This window comes from Theropithecus gelada, chromosome 18, assembly GCF_003255815.1.
Source record: "Theropithecus gelada isolate Dixy chromosome 18, Tgel_1.0, whole genome shotgun sequence".
Taxonomy (NCBI): domain Eukaryota; kingdom Metazoa; phylum Chordata; class Mammalia; order Primates; family Cercopithecidae; genus Theropithecus; species Theropithecus gelada.
The window spans coordinates 69,138,818-69,157,298 of NC_037686.1; the positions used below are offsets into that span (position 1 = coordinate 69,138,818).

Here is an 18,481-nt window from a genome sequence, read left to right on the forward strand (position 1 = left end):
GGGAGGGGAAGGGAGTGGAGGGGACAGGGAGGGAGGGAAAGAAGGGCAGAAAGAAAAGAAGGAAGAAAAGAAAGGAAGGAAAGAAAAGAGATTTTTTAAGCTATTTTGTTCCCCCATTCATTTGCACTAGAAACACCAGCCAGTGGAGCTCCTATGAAACAAATTTCTGAATACTTTGGTTGTCTGGATTTTCCCAGGTACCATCTAGACTGCATCTGCAGGTGGAATCTGACCACACCTACACAGAATACTGACTAATGATGACGACATGCAATGTCATCTAACATTCAGAACTTTCAAAAATGAAGTCATTCTCATTCTTTTTTCAAGTAATTGTGGTAGCTATTTCCTATCCAAATGAGCAACAGAGAAAACACGGACAGCCCTCCCGCTCACCTGTGCTTATTTCCTTCAATTAAGGGTGCATGAGCACGCGTGCACACGCACTCACGCAGGCGCACACACTCACAAGTGCACGCGCACATATGGTTTTCCCACACATTTCACCATATCACTTTCTCTTTACTTTTTAAAGACAGGGCACTTGCCCTTATGGCCAACAATATTATGCCCAAGCTACCCCAACATTCCGAGTTAATCACAAAGGTGACAAACTCCATTTGAACAAAGACCACCTAGTGAGCACGCAGCTCAAATGTTCTCACCTAGAAATTCAGGTTGTGTTTGGAAAGTGGACTTAACAGTGAAAGAAAAAGGCCTGGCGAACTTCAGAGGGGGTCACCCAGTCCTGCAACGTTGTGTGTCATTATGGTGTGTTGTGCTATCCATAGAGAAAGAGGACATGAAAAAGACTCTACAGAGAGAGAGCAGACTGCAAGGAAGCATAAAGCTTTCATCACCATAATATGAAGGCCTCCTTGGTATAAATGACTTTTTTTAAGTCCTAATAAGAAATACCATCTATTTTATCTGGAATTATCTCATTTTATTAGCTTCAAATTTTATTCTAAGGTTCATCGTATCAGATCATCTAGGCTGGCCAAAAGGTCTGAAAACACAGATCATGTATTATTTTATTACTGTTGTAGCAATAAGTCATTTATGTTCTATTCCTGTATGTTTACAGACTTGGCAGTCACACTGTACAATGATCACAGAAAATGCAGTGAGTTTTTCTTCTTAAATGGTCAGGGAACCCCTAAGGGAGGTAGCGATAGTTCTTTCCTTACTGTTTGGGTAGAGTTTTTAGACTCTCCCTATCTACAGAAACATCACCCGAACACATGCGGGGGGCGGGGAAGTCTCTGAGACTCCCGTTTCCTAACTTCTGAATAAAACCTGTCTCAGAGGCATCCTGCAACAGCAACATTCTCTGTATAAATGGAACACGTCCACTGCCAAATCACAGAATCACACTTCTAGCACCCACAACTACTGCATGTACACGAGACGACTTCCTGTTCTCTGAGACCGTTCTCCTCTGCATATTTCTACTTCCCCAAACTACAAAATGATGCTACATCTACAGATGTAATCAATGACCACGCACAGGGAAGTTGTGACCTTTACATCTGCAGACAACAGCCACCTAGCAGACACGTAACAAACGCATGGGGTGAGGAGACCAGAACGTACAGACACACTTGTATAATAAGACACGTCAAAAAGACCAATTTGACCAAGGGAGGAATGAAACAAGATTCTAGACTCATGACTCAAAAATCAACTACAGGTACACCACAAAAAATAAACAGCTGAACAGAAACAAGTGGAAGAAAAAAGTCCTAAGAAAGTGTAGTTACTCCAGTATTCAGTAACACTCAAAAAAGGAAATCTAGGCTGCACAGATGTCCTGGGTTGCACTAACAGAAATCGAGTCTCTGTAACAGGAAACACGAGTGTTCTGTTCACCTTTCCAATAGTCTGACCTGACCACGCCAAAGTTGCTGGGTTTCCTTCTGGCTGCAACACTTTAAGGGCGTCAAAAACAAACATTCAAGTATGGAGAAAGGAAATGTGGAAGGTCCCGGAGACCAGACAGAGGATGGACGTGAAGGCCCTAGAGACCAGGTAGAGAATGGACAGGGACGGCCCTGGAGACCAGGTAGAGCATGGACATGAAGGCCCCAGAGACCAGGTAGAAGGATGGACACAGAAGGCCCCAGAGACCAGGAAGAGAGTGGACGTGAAGGTCCCGGAGACCAGGTAGAGAATGGACACAGAAGGTCCCGGAGACCAGACAGAGGATGGATGGGAAGGCCTCGGAGAGCACGTAGAGGATGGACATAGAAGGTCCCGGAGACCAGAAAGAGAATAGACAAAGAAGGTCCGGGAGACCAGACAGAGGATGGATGTGAAGTTCCTGGAGACCAGCTAGAGAGTGGACAGGGACGGCCATGGAGACCAGGTAGAGGATGGACGTGAAGGCCCCACAGACCAGGTAGAAGGATAGACACAGAAGGCCCCAGAGAGCCGGTAGAGAATGGATGGGGAAGGTCCCAGAAACCAGGCAGAGGATAGATGGGAAGGCCCCGGAAAGCAGGTGGAGGATGGACAGGGAAAGCCCTGGATACCAGGTAGAGGATGGATGCAGAAGGTCCTGGAGACCAGGTAGAAGATGGACACAGAAGGTCGTGGGGACGAGGTAGAGGATAAACACAGAAGGGGGAGACCAGGCAGAGGATGGATGTAAAGCAGGGATGCTAGGTCCAGGAAAGACAAGAGACAAGTGTCTGAAGGTTTAAAGGACTATCACATAGAAGAGCTCTCAGCTTGTTCTGATGGCTTCAACACAGAGACCTGCAGGCAAGGGAAGTTCACCAAAGCTAGGGGCCCAGGAGGTGCCGAGCCCCTCACCGGAGGCGTCCCATCTGGAGATGCTCAGTACTTCTCAGGTGCGCTGACCGAGTATCTAGACAGGCTGACCTCAGGTACTCTATACCTGGGAAGCCAGGATCCTAATAATGCACCTACTAACAGGTGTATTTTAAGACCAAAAAGGTGAAAGCACTTCCCTTAAGAAATCCAATTTAGACTAGACTTAGAAACCATAAATTTGCTGACTCACGCTATGTCTCGATGTGTACATTATAAGAATAAATAACCCAAGATGAGCCCACGTGCTTTATGACTAGTATTTTTCACATATGAAAGATAAATATTTAACCTCTCTCTTTCCAAAAAAAAAAAAAAAAGGCCTTAGAACCATTTATTTTTAAAGATGTCTGTAAGAAAAGGGAAAATACTTCAGCCTATTTTGGACTTCAAATTCTATCATCCGAAATTTCAAATCCTTACCTTAAAACTCACTTCCACTTTCTCAGAAACAGCAACTATGCCACCCACAGGGCAGCTCAGAGGCCTTTTAAAAACTGGGGATGCCACTTTCCAGGTGTAACCTGGCAGGTTTAGAACTAAGGGTGTGTGCAGGCTGTGAGCACGTGACTAAATTACGAGTCAGGTGGACTAAGCGGGCGTCAAACCCCCCGTGCTCTGCTGGGAGGCAGCCACGAGGGGAAGGACAGAGTGGGCAAGGTGCAGTCAGGGACACCCAGCATCCAAGACAGCGGAACCCTCACCACTCAGCCTTCTCTGCTTTGGGTTCCAAGAAAACCCACATCTCCAGAAGTGAGCTGGCATCACGTCAAAGGGCCACCAACAAACTTGTTTTTCACTTTGCAGCAAATAATCTACATGACTGAGAAACCCTGCTGAGGCTGAGGGAACTCACTCACTTTAACTGAACATGGGAAAAGTCAAACCATCAATCCACATGGCACTGCGCCGCACTTCCCACCCGTGACGGCCTCCTCAGGTTACACCATCCACCCAGAGCACACGGGCGGGGAGAAGAGATAAGGATCTAAGACCCCGCCTCAGGGACCCCCACTCCCGAGTCACACCTCAGCCCAACACATCTCACGAGACCCTCGGGTGTCCGGGTCTCGGCCTCATCCTAGAAAGTTCACAAGCGCTCAGCGGCCTAATGTAACAAGGTCGGCTGGAGTAAGGCCTTCGCCGGCAAATCTGTTAAGAAGGCAGCAGACCTGCGACGTCTCCTACTGGGAAACACCTGGGGTGAGCATCCCTCATGCCAAGACATCCCTCATGCCAAGACGGCCCCGGCAGGTCACGATCTAGGCTGGCTCTGAAACCTCAGCCTAAGCCAGTAGCTCAGCAGGTGACCCCAGCACCCACTGGGACATTGTCCCACGGTGGATTTGGGGAGGCTTACTGCTGACATCTCAACTCCCAGACCCGGAACCACGCCCCTGACAGTCCTGGAGTTTGCAGCCCTGGCTCAGAGGCCATTTCTAATGAGAACCACTTTAAGAAACCACAGGCTTACGATGGTTTTTTTTAAATTTATTTATATATATTTTTTGAGATGGAGTCTCACTCTGTCACCCAGGCTAGAGTGCAGTGGCATGATCTCCACTCACTGCAACCTCCGCTTCCTGGGTTCAAGCGATTCTCCTGCCTCTGCCTCCCAAGTAGCTGGGATTACAGGTGTCTGTCACCACGCCCAGCTAATTTTTGTGTTTTTAGTTAGAGATAATGTCTCTCACTGTGTTGGCCAGGCTGGTCTTGAACTCCTGACCTCATGATCTGCCTACCTTGGCCTCCCACAGTACAGGGATTACAGGCATGAGCCACCGCACCCAGTCACAATGAACAATTCTAACAAAGCATGGTTAGGACTTCCCAGGTAATGAACTGAGACTGTGTTTTGTTTTGGTTTTTAACAGAACTTGGGTTTCTTCGTGTTTTGGACGTTAAGTGAGAGTGACCTTCAATTTATGTTCCAGAACAGGGTGCCGCATGCAGGGCAGGGCGCGCACCGGAGAGGCAGGAGGAAGGCAATTCCTTCTCAGTGTTACTGTGACACAGCAATACGAAGGCAGAGGGAGAAGCGAAGACAACCTTTCCAAGTATTTTTTTCAGGAATTTTTGCACAAATCCCATTCTCCAGACTTTACATGGTACATCCATCCTCTGCAAGGCTTTGCTTACTAATACTAGAGGACTAAATAGGTGTTTTTTAAATGATAGATATATAAAAATAAAACTTAATCACACTAAATAAATATTCCTGTCTTTGGAGAGACAGGACGATGAACATCTACGGATTCTGTTTAAAATGACAAGCACGTGAAGTGCAATCACGTCTGCCTGCTGCTGCGGAATGTCGTGTGGAGGAACCGTCCTCTCGGCAGGAAGGAAGCCGTGCGGGGCTTGCGACTCCTCCCAGGGCCAGCACGCAGCGGACCACCAAGCCCAGGCAGGCGTTCCCCGGCAGGGCAGAGGTGGAGCCTGGGAGGGCTGTTCCCATCTGCTGTGCTCCTGGGCCAGGGCCAGGGTGTGGCTCTCAGCTCAGCAGTGGGAGGGGGCAGGCTGGCTCTGTCCTCAGAGGCCATGGGCAGGCAGGTGGGCAGCAGCCCTGGCCTTCCAGGGGTGGCTCTGGAGGTCACATGGGGCCCGGGGAAGAGGGGGCCCGCACATCTTACCTCTGTGCTCCAGCCCAGGGCCGCTGACACCCCAGCCCTGGTAAAGGGTCGCGAAGTCCTTTGGAATGTACGTCTTAAAGATGTTGAGGATGTCCAGGCGCTTCTCATGCCCCTCGGCCACCGGCTCCTGTTTGATGGAGTGTAGGATGGGGGGCGCCCCAGCCACGCCGGGCTGGGCCTGCAAGGCCGCGTCGCCCCTGGACCCTGCAGCACAGCTGGCCAGAGTCCTCAGCTCCTGGGCCGCCTTCGAAGGGGGCTCGCGGGGAGGTAGAGGAGGAGCGCCCCCTTCGCCCTTTGCAGGAGGTGGACCCTGAGGCTGAGGGCTGAATTTGGCTTTCAGGGAGTCCGGGGCACTGTGCTTACTTGTGGGGGCAAAGCCAGCCCCCGCTGGGGAGACCCCAAACTTCTCCACAGGCTTGCTGTTAGCCGAGGGCTGCGCGCCAGCCCGGGTGATGACGGTGGGCGTGGGGGTGGCGCTCCTGCTGAAGCCCCCGCCACCCGGGGCAGGCACCGGTTTGGAGCTAGCCTCCTGCCTGGGCTTGGCCGGGGGCCCCTGTGCGGCCGCGCCATGCGGCTCCTGGCCGTGACAGGGTTTGGTCTGTCGATACCCGTCGGGGCCGGGCGCCCACAGAGCACAGGGCCCTCCGGGATGGCTCTCCTTATTCTTAGGCATGCTAGCGGCTTTTGTGACCCCTCCCAGGGGAGAAGAGCCACTTTTGGGCCCTGGCACCCCCCCTGGCACCTGAGTGCGGGTGAACCGAGCAAGGAGCAAAGGCTGGCATTCTTTGCCACCGAGGGCAGGCGGGGGGCCTGTGCGTCCGCTCCGGGAAAGGAAAACCAAATTGCTTCTGATGCTTTTGTAACCGTTGGGCTGAATCCACGGGGGAGCCACGGAGTTGCAGCTGACGCGGTGCCAGATGCGTTTGTGCATCCACAGGACCTCGGGGTAGTAGGTCTTGTGGCTGCAGTAAGGACACGGGTGAACGACTAAAGCCGCCTGCAGGGAGGAGGCTGTCTCCTTATTGCTGGGGTCATCCCGCGTCGACCTCGCACTTAAATCCAGCGGCACGAGGTCTGAGGCCAGCGCCCGCTTCCCTCCCCCAGAGTGCTCCCTGTTGTGCAAATCGGACAGCTTTTCTGCAGGGTGACCCGTCTGGCCCTCCGCTCCCGTACTGGAAGGGAACTCCACGCCATCACCAGGAACGGGCACCTCCTGCTTGGGGTGAAATGCTGGCATTTTTAAGTCCGTAGAAAATCTGTGCTGCTCTTGCCTTCTAGAAGTCTCTCTGCTACTGTTTTCAAGTATGGACACAGAAGCTGCGATCCCCGCCTTGGACTCGCCGGTGTCTCTTTCCGAGCCGTTATCTCCCAGCTTGTGACTCTGGTCTCCATTGGAGAGCTCGGTCGAAGTCACCTCTTCGGAAAAGCAGCAGTGGCGCGGCTGTCCCCCTAGAGGAGGCAAAATATGAAATGGGAAGTTACCATTTCTCATCAGAACACAGCACGACACAGGGCATGTACAGCTACAGCACATTCCAAGCGCATCTGTCTTCAGCAGGACAAACCACCCTTGAGTCTGGGGGGGGGTCTCATAAAATCCATGAGGAGCCACCCAGACAAGAACAAAAGGAGGCTGAGTCAGGCAGGGTTTCTTTCCTCAATTTAAATGACCCGAAAGATCACAGGGAAAAAAATACAATAGCAGTGGTGTATCTAGTTACACGTAACTATGCTGTCCCTGGTTAACAGAGGATGACTGGCATATTAAAACTCAGGAAAAAAATTAATTGTTCACAGCAGTATAAGGTTTGTATGACTTTCAAGGAACAAGGAACTCTCCATTTAGGGCTCTTGTGGAATCTTCACAATCATTCATTGCAGGGTAAGAAAACCAGAGAAGTTAGGTGGAGCCCACAGTCACAGAAGCTGGCTAGGGTAACAGCTTACTCCGTCCAAAGAACCCCAGTGTCTGCCTCCGAAACCACCAGGCTACCGACCACCTTCCGCCTCAGCCGTAGGGCTCCCTCCCTACGCATCTCTCCTGTGAGGTCCAGTTCTCAAGCCCAAAACCGTGATGCCCCAAGGTCCCCCAGAGGCGCATGAGCAAAGGGCGGCCATGCTCTCCACCTCCATGCCGCCACCTGTGGGCTGCCCAGGAGAAATGAGCCTGGGGTTCCGCCCCCAAGCTCTGCACCCCTAATGGTCCAGCCTTGGCCTTGACGGAGTGTGTGTCTGAGCCACGGTCTGGGATGAACTCTGCGGTGGGAAGGGATGGTGCGGTCAGAACCCTCCCACTTTACCTAAGGAACGCGTGTGACAGGGAGAAACACAGCCGAGGTGTGGGCTGGGCTCGGAGGTTTTAAGGCTTTTCCAAAGTCAGAAGAGACTGTAAGTACTGCAAGTGGACACAACATGGGGTAACAAAAATTGGGTTTTATGTTTTGCATTTATGGCCTTGGGTTTATTTAAATCTAGACATCAAAACTGGGCAGGAGTACAAATGTTTCTGGATATCTTAAAACTCTCTGAACTACAAAACACAAGATTCTTTACCACCCAGCCGCCATCTGCAGTCTCTTACAGCCATGTCTCAGTGGGTGTCCACTTACGATGACAAGGCCCCACGTTCTTGGTTTTCAAATAAGATTTTAAGAGATTTTTAACATTCAGTAGAATGGAGGGATCTGCTAACTCAGAATGTTCCTTTAAAATGTTCTAAGTATATATTTGGAGATAACTCTTAGGAATCCCATCAAACTGGTAACAAACCTATTCCAAGGGGTTCTTCTCCTCAAGGAGAGACAGCGTCTGTCACTGAAGGCACTTGCCCAGATCTGAGGGACACAGTAACAAAGGCTGGTTTTCAATTAGTGGGCAGTTAATGCACAATTCATACGCAATGTTAAAGGATATGTCCATGTACAAAAATGTCAGCAGTAAGGGCTGATCAGCAGAACTGATGAGGAGATGAGACAAGGAAGAAAAATCTGTCCAACTCCTACCGGCTCCTAAAGGCTAATATTTAAATCAAGTCAGGGTAGACACAGATGCTTATGCCTGCAATCCCAGCACTATGGGGGACCGAGGTGGGTGGGTCACCTGAGGTCAGGAGTTCAAGACCAGCCTGGCCAACTTGGTGAAACCCCATCTCTGCTAAAAATGCAAAAATTAGCCAGGTGTGGTGGTGTGTGCCTGAAGTCCCAGCTACTCCTGGAGGCTGAGGCAGGAGAATTGCTTGAACCCAGGAGGCAGAAGTTGCAGTGAGTTGACATCATGCCACTGTACTCTAGCCTGGGCAACAGAGCAAGACTTCGTCTTAAAAAATAATAGTAATAATGATGACAAAATAAATTTTAAAATAACAAATAAATCAATGAAGTCAGGTATATGAGTCTGTCATATGCAGACACTGGTATGAGAAAGGAGACTGGGCAGCGCTAGGATGCACCATGGATAAAAACGTGGACTTTACTCGGAATTAAGTACATGAAAGAGGAAATGTTAGCCTTTGTTTAAGTCAGACTGGTGCTCGGTACATTCAACTCATTTCTAAATACTCAAAAACAGCAACATCTGGCAGGGACAGGTCTAGTTTTCCCTGCAGTAATCAAGATTTCTGAACACACATGTTCAAGACTACTAGTGGAGTTTGTAAGTTGAAACAATGCGGCTGTGTAATCTGCCCCTGGACCTCTGTGGGGTTTTCAAAGCACGACTGTCAAGGCTTCCAAAATGTTCCCCAAAACAATCATAAAACATCACCCAGAACTTCCAGTACTTCTGACCAAGACACTGAGTAATAAACTAAAAGTGAATAATCTGGCCAGGCACATTGGCTCAGGCCCATAATCCCAGCACTTCAGGAAGCTGAGACGGGCAGATCACTTGAGGCCAGGAGTTCGAGACCAGCCTGGCCAACACGGCAAAACCTCGTCTCTACTAAAAACACAAAACTTAGCCAAGCAAGATGGCATGTGCCTGTAATCCCAGCTACTCGGGAGGCTGAAGCAGGAGATTCACTTGAACCCGGGAGGGAGAGGCTGCAGTGAGCCGAGATCACGCCACCACACTCCAGCCTGGGCAACACAGCAAGACTCTGTCTCAAAAAAAAAAAAAAAAAGTGAAGGGCCTAGCCGAAGTGATCGAAGTCACCGGTCGGGAGTGAATGGCAAAATGCCTCAGGAACACACAGACCCTGCACAGAGTCCCAAGCCACCCCAGGAGGGCGGGAGAGAAGCATGACCACGAGTGGAGGGGCAGGGGTGAGAAACTGAAGCTATTGGCAGAAGCGGCTGATGAGCAGACAGACTGAACAGCTTTCCAAGGACCTCCTTCCTTTCCAAGGAAGAAAATATGTGGCTAACTGGAGAGGTGCAACATCCTCAGCAACAAGGAACCAAGCACCTTCTCAGCCAGGGAGCCAGGACCCTCTTCCCCAGACTCTCTTCTAGCCGAGGTTTCTTCAGTTACAGGATCAGGGCCACTGAAACAGCAGAGCCTCTAGCCAGCTCCTGATCGGGCCTCAGGCCTTGGTGTGCAGAGAGGTGCAGGCCCAAGTGCTCTCCACATTGGTCATCAGAGCCACAGAACAGACAGCTTCGCCCCTCGTCCCTGGCTCCTGGACCCAGTGCCGTTGACAAGGACCCTCCAGGGGCCTCCAATCACGGGAATAAACTACTGCCAATCCAGTGGGCCTGGCAAAGTGCTGCCACGTAACACAGCCAAGGTCTCCTTACTGCCACCAAGGTTTCGTTGCAGCCAGGTCAAAGCAAAACTAAGACAAGGGGCCTCCCAGGCGGCCCAAGGGGACCACGACACCCATCTGCTGTTCCCAGGTTCCTGAGTGCCATTCTGACTTCATCTATTCCTTTTCTACACTCCCCATTCTCGTGTGGAGCACAGCAGCATTCCATCCTCACAGGCGAGGTGAACCTCCCAGAGAAATACGCGCCAGCACTGGCCAACGGGCCCCCTCAGGGCACCCCACAGGTGGCAACAGGCACAGACACACTTGTGTCCCCCTCCACGGCCCCACGGCCCCACGCCCCCACCACGGCCCGCGCCCCTTCCTCCACGGCCCCCATGCCCCCACCACGGCCCGCGCTCCTTCCTCCACCGCCCCGACGCCTCCACCATGGCCCACACTACTTCTTCCCTGGCCCTCCGCATCCCCTCCACGGCCCCCACCCCTCCCCGTCCACGGTTCTCACGCCCCCTCCACGGCTCCGACGTCCCCACCACAGCCCGCACACCTTTCTCCATGGCCCCCACACTCCCCCACTCCACAGCCCCCCCACACCCCCCTCCACAGCCCCCACACTCCCACCTCCACAGCTCCTACACCTTCCTCCACCGCTCCCACGCATCCCCCGCCTCCACAATTGGGACTCAGCATTGGTGGCTTCTGATGTTTCAGTGGCCCTGATCCTGAAACGGAAGAACTCAGCTAGAAAAGGGTCTGGGGAAGGGGGCTCTGGCTGCCTGGCTGAGGAAATGCCTGGTTCCATGGCTGCCACGCCACGAAGGGAGAAGGTCTACAGGAAAAAGCATTTCTGCTCCTCAGTCCTTGCCAGTCTGACAGCCCCTTGGTGGCAGTGCTCACGGAGCACTTTATTAGAATTAAACAAAGGAAAGAGAACGGTGCTGATTTGAGAACGGCGTGGCCTTGCACAGATGGCTGCCTCTAACCCTAACCGCAGTGCCGAGGGTACACACCAGAAAGGGTGTGTACTGGCTCAGAAAGGCCTGGCAGCGGCCCTGTGCAGAAGGAGCAAGATCTCTAACATGCACCTCATGCTCTCTGGGTGCACGGAAGCATGCGCCAGGAGGAGCCAGCCGGGTCCGAGCAGCCCTGGGGAAGGCGCACGTGGTTCACGACTGAGTGTGCACGCACATGCCACGGACGGCAACACTGGCGGCTCTGCCCTTGGCCCAAACACACCGGGGGCTCCCGGGTTCCTTTCTAAGCAGGACCTTCCTGATGTGTCTTGGAAACACAAATACGGAGCAGGTCTTGGGTGACTCCACTGCATCCCAAGCTGGCCCTGGCCTGGCTGGTTCCGCACACCGTGGACAAGAGTTGCACACGGGGCCCAGGGAGTGGCGGACTGGCACTGTCTGAAGTCCCTGAGGCAACATCTTCAACACACACAACTGCCCTCAAAAGCACAGACATGCCGTGAGGGCACTTTGTATAAAAAGTTACTCCCCTTTCGCTTAATTGTTTTTATTATTATTGTAGTAAAAAATACATAACAAAAAGAAGTCTGCAGCCACGCAGCCACGCAGCCATGCTGAGGTTCTCCCCTTCCGCGCTTGTGGCTGCTCTGGGGCTGCCTGCTCATCTTGTTTTCGGTTTTCCATGGGTTTTTAAGGCACTTCGTTCTTAGTGCACATTTGTGCCTCTTTTCTTCTTTGCAAAATAAACAGGACCCCAGGAGCACGCTGCTGGCTATCACTCCAGGAGGTGCAATGGGCAGCAAGCCTGGGTCTGCGCCTGGCTCTGGTGATGCTGAAGAACCAGGCCCTGCGCCTAGGGTACTGCTGCACCCCACCCCCGGGAGCTGTTACCCCCACGGGAGCAGTCGCCTCTCTCTCCTTCCCAGGCTGTCCACCTGCAGGAGGCAGCGCCGGCCCCGGCGCCAGGACCCTCATGCCCCCTGTGCACTGACAGCACATCCTCCAGCCTGTTTCCTGAGCTGCTACTCCTTCAAAGCAGCCCTTCCAAAAACCAGCTTCCTCCTGAAACGCACCCCCACGCTCCCTCGGCAAGACACTTTTCTTGCCTAACTTCTTAAGTGTTTAAAATGAAGATGTTTCCCATTTCTGCCCCCTCTATATTGGGCTTCATAAAAACCATTATTTATTTCCATCCATAACAGATACAATTTAGTTAACTCCGTGAACAGAAAGGGGTGTCTGTTCTCTCTGGGTTTCTAAGTGAAGGTTAGAGGCCCTGCCCGGGGACTGGGAGCTGTGGTGCTTTGCTGGGCTGGGCTTTGTTGCACACACAGGGTGACTGCAGGCAGGCTCCCCACTCCACACAGTTGTTGGACCCGTCTGCAGTCAAGTTCATGGCACAGCCTGAGCTCAACACCGGGGGCTCCCCTGCATATTAACAGGGAGTGAGAAGGGAATGAACAGGTAATTGCAAGCATCACATTCATCAGTGACATCTGTGATTCAACTTTAGGCTGACAAGGAAGAGGGGACGGGAGGTGAGGGAGGAGGGGAGGAAATGGCACTACTTTTATAAAGGTTAAGAAAAGGTAAAATTCCACAATATTAAGATTATACAGGGAAGAAAGTTGATGCTTTTTTAGAAGACGAATTCAGTTCAGCGACCATAATTCTAAGGAGCCTTGGGAATAAAACTTCTCACCTCCCAACCTACAAACGGCATCAGAACTACCAGAAAGGGGCCGTTTAATGAACAACTGCATGTACAGAGACTTGTATGAGGACTTTTATCTGGTTCTAAATTTTTCAACCTTATCACAATGATTTCCTTTCTAATGGATAAGAGAGCTTGACTTCTGAAGATTTTCCAGTTCTATGACTGACAATTTTACTCACACATGTCATTTTCATTATGCAGCCACACATCTTAAATATCTTATTCTACAATTTCAGCAACCAGTTTCAGCTAACAATTATGTTACCACATCCTTCCCACAGGAAAAAACCTGCCGAGGGCATGAGGAACCCGTAACAACCCAGAATCTCACTGGACTGATCTCTCGGCACGGGCTGATCGGACACCCGCTGCCCTGAGACCGGAACCCATCGCCGGAGCCCCGGCCACCTGGCAGGACCGTGCCCCGCCCCTCTGAAGCCTCCGTCATCCACGAGGACTTGGTTCCTAGGACACGGCCACCACGGGACGAGCCCGCAGCCCCTCTCATTTCAGCCACATCAGCTCAGGTCAGACACATGCACAGCATGCACACTTCTTCCAGGCACCCCACCACGATAACACAACAGGAAGAATCTTTGTAGAGACGTGGCACATCCATGCACCACACCTAGGCCGGTTTAGTAACCTACGGGATGATTCTTAGATGCCTCACACATACTTCGCTTTCCCAATACATTGTACGTTGGCAGGACCGAAGGCACTGAACAGAAAGGGAGGCAGCCTGCAGGTACACCAGCACAGGTCCACACACGCTCTGCCGCTGACCTGCTGCAGAAGCAAATGAGATCAATTCTGTGTGCTGTGGAAGGTTTATAAAATACAAATCGTTTCAATCTATTATATCCCAGACTTGGCAAGAAAAAAGAAAAAAAAAAAAAAAAAAAAACAGTCACTCAAAAGCGCATCAACTATACAACGTGATTTTCTTTTTTCAGAGGATTACTAAGCTGGTAATGTAGGAGGCTGAAGCATGCATGGACCTGGTCTCTCCCTGACAGTCTTGGGGACAGGAAGGAGAACATGGCTGGGTACAGTGCACAGAGGTCAGCTGGGAGCAGGCCCAATGCCTCTGCCCAGGAATGGCTATTCCTGAATCTGATATGGACAGGAGACAGGGAAATACTGGGTAGAAGAGAGTAGTTCCCTGGCAAAGGCCCCACCCTGAAGCTTGGAAACCTGTGGCCCGAAATGGGAACAGGCATTCCTGTTTTCGAACTCAAATGTTGCCTTTTGGCCCACCATGCCTCCCTATCCTGCACCCCCAGAAACCCCAAACCCCAGACTCCAAGAGCAGAAGAGCAAAAGACCAGAAGACTAGCAGAGTGGCAGAACGGCACAGCAGAGAAGAGAAGGAGCATCTGAACATCGAGAGGAGTTTGGCTGGGGACAGAGAGGAGGTCAGCCGTGGGACAGCTGAATTCTAGGGGAAGATCATCGTCCCACTCCATCTCCTTTCCAGCTCCCCATCCATCCCCCTGAGAACCACCTCCACCACTCAATGAAATCCCTGCACTCACCATCCTTCAAAGCCCGTATGACCCAGTTCTTCCTGGACACCAGACGAGGATCCACGTACCAAGAGGGCAGGGTGTAAAAGGCTGTCACCCTGATTCTCCACTGAGCTGGTTGAACACTTAGCCATCTGCAGATAGCAACTGCTAAAACTGCATTAATTGTCTAGACACTACCATGGGGCCGGTGCCCAAAAGCACTCACCCAGCTCCTGCACCTGCCCATCTGCTTGCTCCCCCTCCTATAAGGGGGTTTGAGTGCAAATGAGCAAATGGCAAGTCCCGCGAGGGGTCAGGGAACTCACCTGTTTCAGATCCACAAGGAGGGAGGTCTCAGAGGTTGCTGTAGTGCCCGCCCTCCCATAAGCCGCCATCATGTGCATTGACAACCCAGATGGGGAAAGGGAACTGGACAAGCTTATTGGACCAGGGCTGACACTCAGAGATGAGGGAGACCAAAGCAGCACTGAGACTCAAAAGTTCTCGATGAGATGCAACAAAGGCTTGAAACTAACAAGATGAAATCCCATAAGGAAAGATAAAGTGCAAGAAGAAAAAGTTCTGGCCACGGAAAAGACCCTAAGCTTCCAGGAGACCACAGGCTCAGTGTGAGTTACTCGGCTCAGGGTTGAGATCAAACAGAAGCATCCTCAGCAACAGCCGGGGATGGAAGGTCCAGGACAGGGCTGGCCAAGGGTCCTCTCTCCACACTAGGCAGCAGGAGCCCAGCCTGGGCTCTGAACCATACATGGAAGAGCATCAAGTGAACAAGAGAGAGCGCGTCCAGAACAGGCCCACGGGAGGCTTCTGGGAACCAAGTAATACGAGAACGACTGCAAGAATGTGGACTGTTCCACCCAAAACAGGGGGCTGGTGGGTTGGGCTGCCGCAAACCCCGATGTCACTCGGTGAGCACTGAATGGACACAGGAAAATCAGTTCATCCAGGACAGCCTTGCAGGTGGCATCTGAGAATCATCTGTCAAGGTCACGAGCTACAGCTGGCAAGAACTAATCAAGGCCAGAACTTGGCCTAAGGTCCAGGCTTCTGAGGGAGTGGCCTACACATTCTCAAAAAAAAAAAAAAATCTCTGGGTGATTCTAATTGCAGCCAAGATTGAGGAGGGCTGGGCAAGATAGGACAAATAAACAGAAATCAATGAGAATGAGATTTCAGGGGAGGCCAAGGGAGAAGTGTTCATCTGAGATAAAGAGTGCATCCCTCACCACCGAGAGGGGCAGGCAGAAAGCAGAAAGCAGGAGGCAGCTCTCAGGAATTCCGCAGGGACAGACCCTCCATCCGCACACACACGGAAGCATGATCTCCCCCTGTCAGTTCTAAGGTTCTAAGTTTTGTGTATGGAAACGACCCAAAAACTGCTAACCAGACAGGAGTAATTCATTTCTTATGTACTCTTCAATGTCATTTTTATTTTCTATTCAATTCCTTGTGACTTAGTTGATTTTTGCAGAGGTGTTTCTAAGCAGTACAAAGTAGAAACACACTGCTTTTCTAAAAACATATTTTGTCATTTCTTAATCTCTACCTTTAAAAATAGCAAGCAGTGGTTTCACTCTGAGGAGCACTTACACAGCCATCACTGGCAGCCATCACTGCCAGCACCCCTGGGACCTGAGGGCGAGATGGGTGACTCCGGAGAAAAGGCCGTTTCGTGCGAGTCTCGCTGCTAGTCCGGCTCGGTCCCATGACCTCACCTGTGGTCATGAGCGATCGCGGGCAGCATGCTGTTTTATTACATGAGGCAGTGTGCCTCCCTGCTCACGCTTATTATAGCAATAATTTCAGAGCTTCTCACTCTTGGTTAAAACAAAACACAAAACAAAACAGAAACACAAATGCAATACCGAGCATGAAACCATGAACACCTTTGAGTACCTGGGCTCTTCCTCCTACACAGAACGTCCTGCCGGGTCCCTCAGAGTGAATCTGTGGTCACGACCCAGACCCCTGCTGCCTGTGCACTGAGTGTGCGCTGAGGTTTTTTAATACAACCGGCCTCTTTCTGTTGTCTCCCCAATTTCTCACCCCAGGTAGCTGGGTACTGAACACAAACTGGTCATTCTGATACGAGAACAAGCAAATCTACCAGAAAATTATGAGCCATGAATGTCTGTAATGAAATCCACAAGGAACCATGACTGCAGTTTCTCAGTCCCCATGGCACACCTGTGTCGGGGTTTATGCCAGTGGCTTTAATGATACAGCCCAATGCACACACCTGTTGCAGGGTGGAGCAGGTCACCCAGGGAGGCCAGCCCCAAGCCGGGGAGCAGCACTGACGTGCCCAGGATGCATCCCAGCTCACCAAGAACCAGGGGACTTCAGGGAAGAACCAGACAGGCCTTGGGACGATGGCCAAGCAGCCTGGCTGCCAGTGCCACCCCACAAGTCTCCAAGTCTCCAAGGAAACAAGGGACACAGAGCAATCTGGGTCCTGCACACAGTAGGCCCATGTGGACGTCAGTCATCACCCTTTGGAGAGGAGAAGCTGGGTTTGCAAACACAGCCTGAGCACTGCATTCCCCAGCCAGAAGCACCGAGCAGGGGTGTGATAAAAACATGACACTTCCCAGGTTCACTGGGTGCCTGGAACCATGCCAGGAACTTCACATCCATGACCTGCCCCTCGGAACAGGTCTAGGGACGGAAGGTAACTGTCCCATTTTGTAGATAAGAAACCTGAGGCACAAAGCAGCTTATCTAAGGCCATCAGACTGAGAGCTGATGCCAGCTTCAAATGCGTCAAACTCAGCCCACACCCCACAGCATTGGGCACAGCGACACTGGCAGGAGGTCCCAGATCCCAGGAGGGCCGTCAGGGAAGGAGACCAGGCACAGCAGGTACGGGGTGGGGGACACCAGGGGAATCCAGGAGGGATGGAGATGGCACAGAGAAACCAGTAAGGGGGCTGCGGTGTTTTGAAAAGAAAAGAGAAAATGATATGAAGAGTCTGCACTTTAGGAAACAGGCTGTGGGGTGAATGGGTGTGAGGGGGAGGGGACTGACAGAGGAGGGTACTACTGTAAGCATGAGCCAAACTCTAACCCTAAACCTAGCACTAACCTTAACCCTAACCCTAACCCTAACCCTAGCGCAAACCCTAGCCACAGCCGTAGCAATACACCTAACACTAACCTAACAACATGAACATCTAATCCCCATCCTAACCCCTCAACCCTATGCGTGAACCAAACATAACCCTAAATCTAACTGCTAACCATAACCACTAACCCTAGCCCTAACTATTAACCCTAATCCAACTCTCACCCTAACCCTAATCCAACTCTCACCCTATCCCCTACCCAACTCTCACCCTAACCCCTACCCAACTCTCACCCTAACCCTAACCCAACTCTCACCCTAACCCTAACCCAACTCTCACCCTAACCCTAATCCAACTCTCACCCTAACCCCTACCCAACTCTCACCCTAACCCTAATCCAACTCTAACCCTAACCCTAACCCAACTCTAACCCTAATCCAACTCTCACCCTAACCCTAATCCAACTCTCACCCTAACCCTAACCCACCTCTAACCCGAACCGCTCCCTCTTTTGCCGCGGACTTGCCCGCAGCCAGGTCCTCCTGCGAACCTGCACGGCTATTCTTGCCAGGACCCCATCCCGGACACGTGACTAGGCAGGGGTCCCCAGACATGACATACTCTCCTCCTAGTGGCCTGGCCAATCGCACCAGCCCTACAGAACCTGTATTAAAACACCAAATGAGAAACAGGAACTTCCACAGGTGCCCAGGCGGCCAGGTGGAAAACCGCAGACACAGAGCTCTCAGTCAGTCCGTGGCCCCAGCCTCACCTGTGTGCTTGTTATCTCATCCGCGTCCCGAAGGCCAGAGACCCCATCAGACCGAGACAGGTGGAGCCAGCAGGAGGAGGCCAGGCAGGGAGGCCCACAGCAGAGAGGCCACAAGAACAGGGAAACACGAAACACAGAGGGAGAGGGATGGCGAGGCAAACACCACCATGGTCCTCTCTGCCGCGGCTCACGATGCCGCCCCTGGCTTCCGCGGAGCACCCAGCTGAAGAAGAGCCCCATTTCCACCA

The 18,481-nt window shown here is 51.8% G+C and overlaps 1 protein-coding gene across 1 annotated transcript in view; it reads right to left on the reverse strand.

Moving 5' to 3' along the window:
• The window catches only part of ZNF516 (zinc finger protein 516), a 137,311-nt gene that overhangs the window by 15,892 nt on the left and 102,938 nt on the right, over nt 1-18,481 (reverse strand). Inside the window, exon 4 of the mRNA XM_025365530.1 lies at nt 5,469-6,917. Coding sequence (XP_025221315.1) covers nt 5,469-6,917 — 1,449 coding nt within the window. The remainder of the gene's footprint in view (nt 1-5,468; nt 6,918-18,481) is intronic.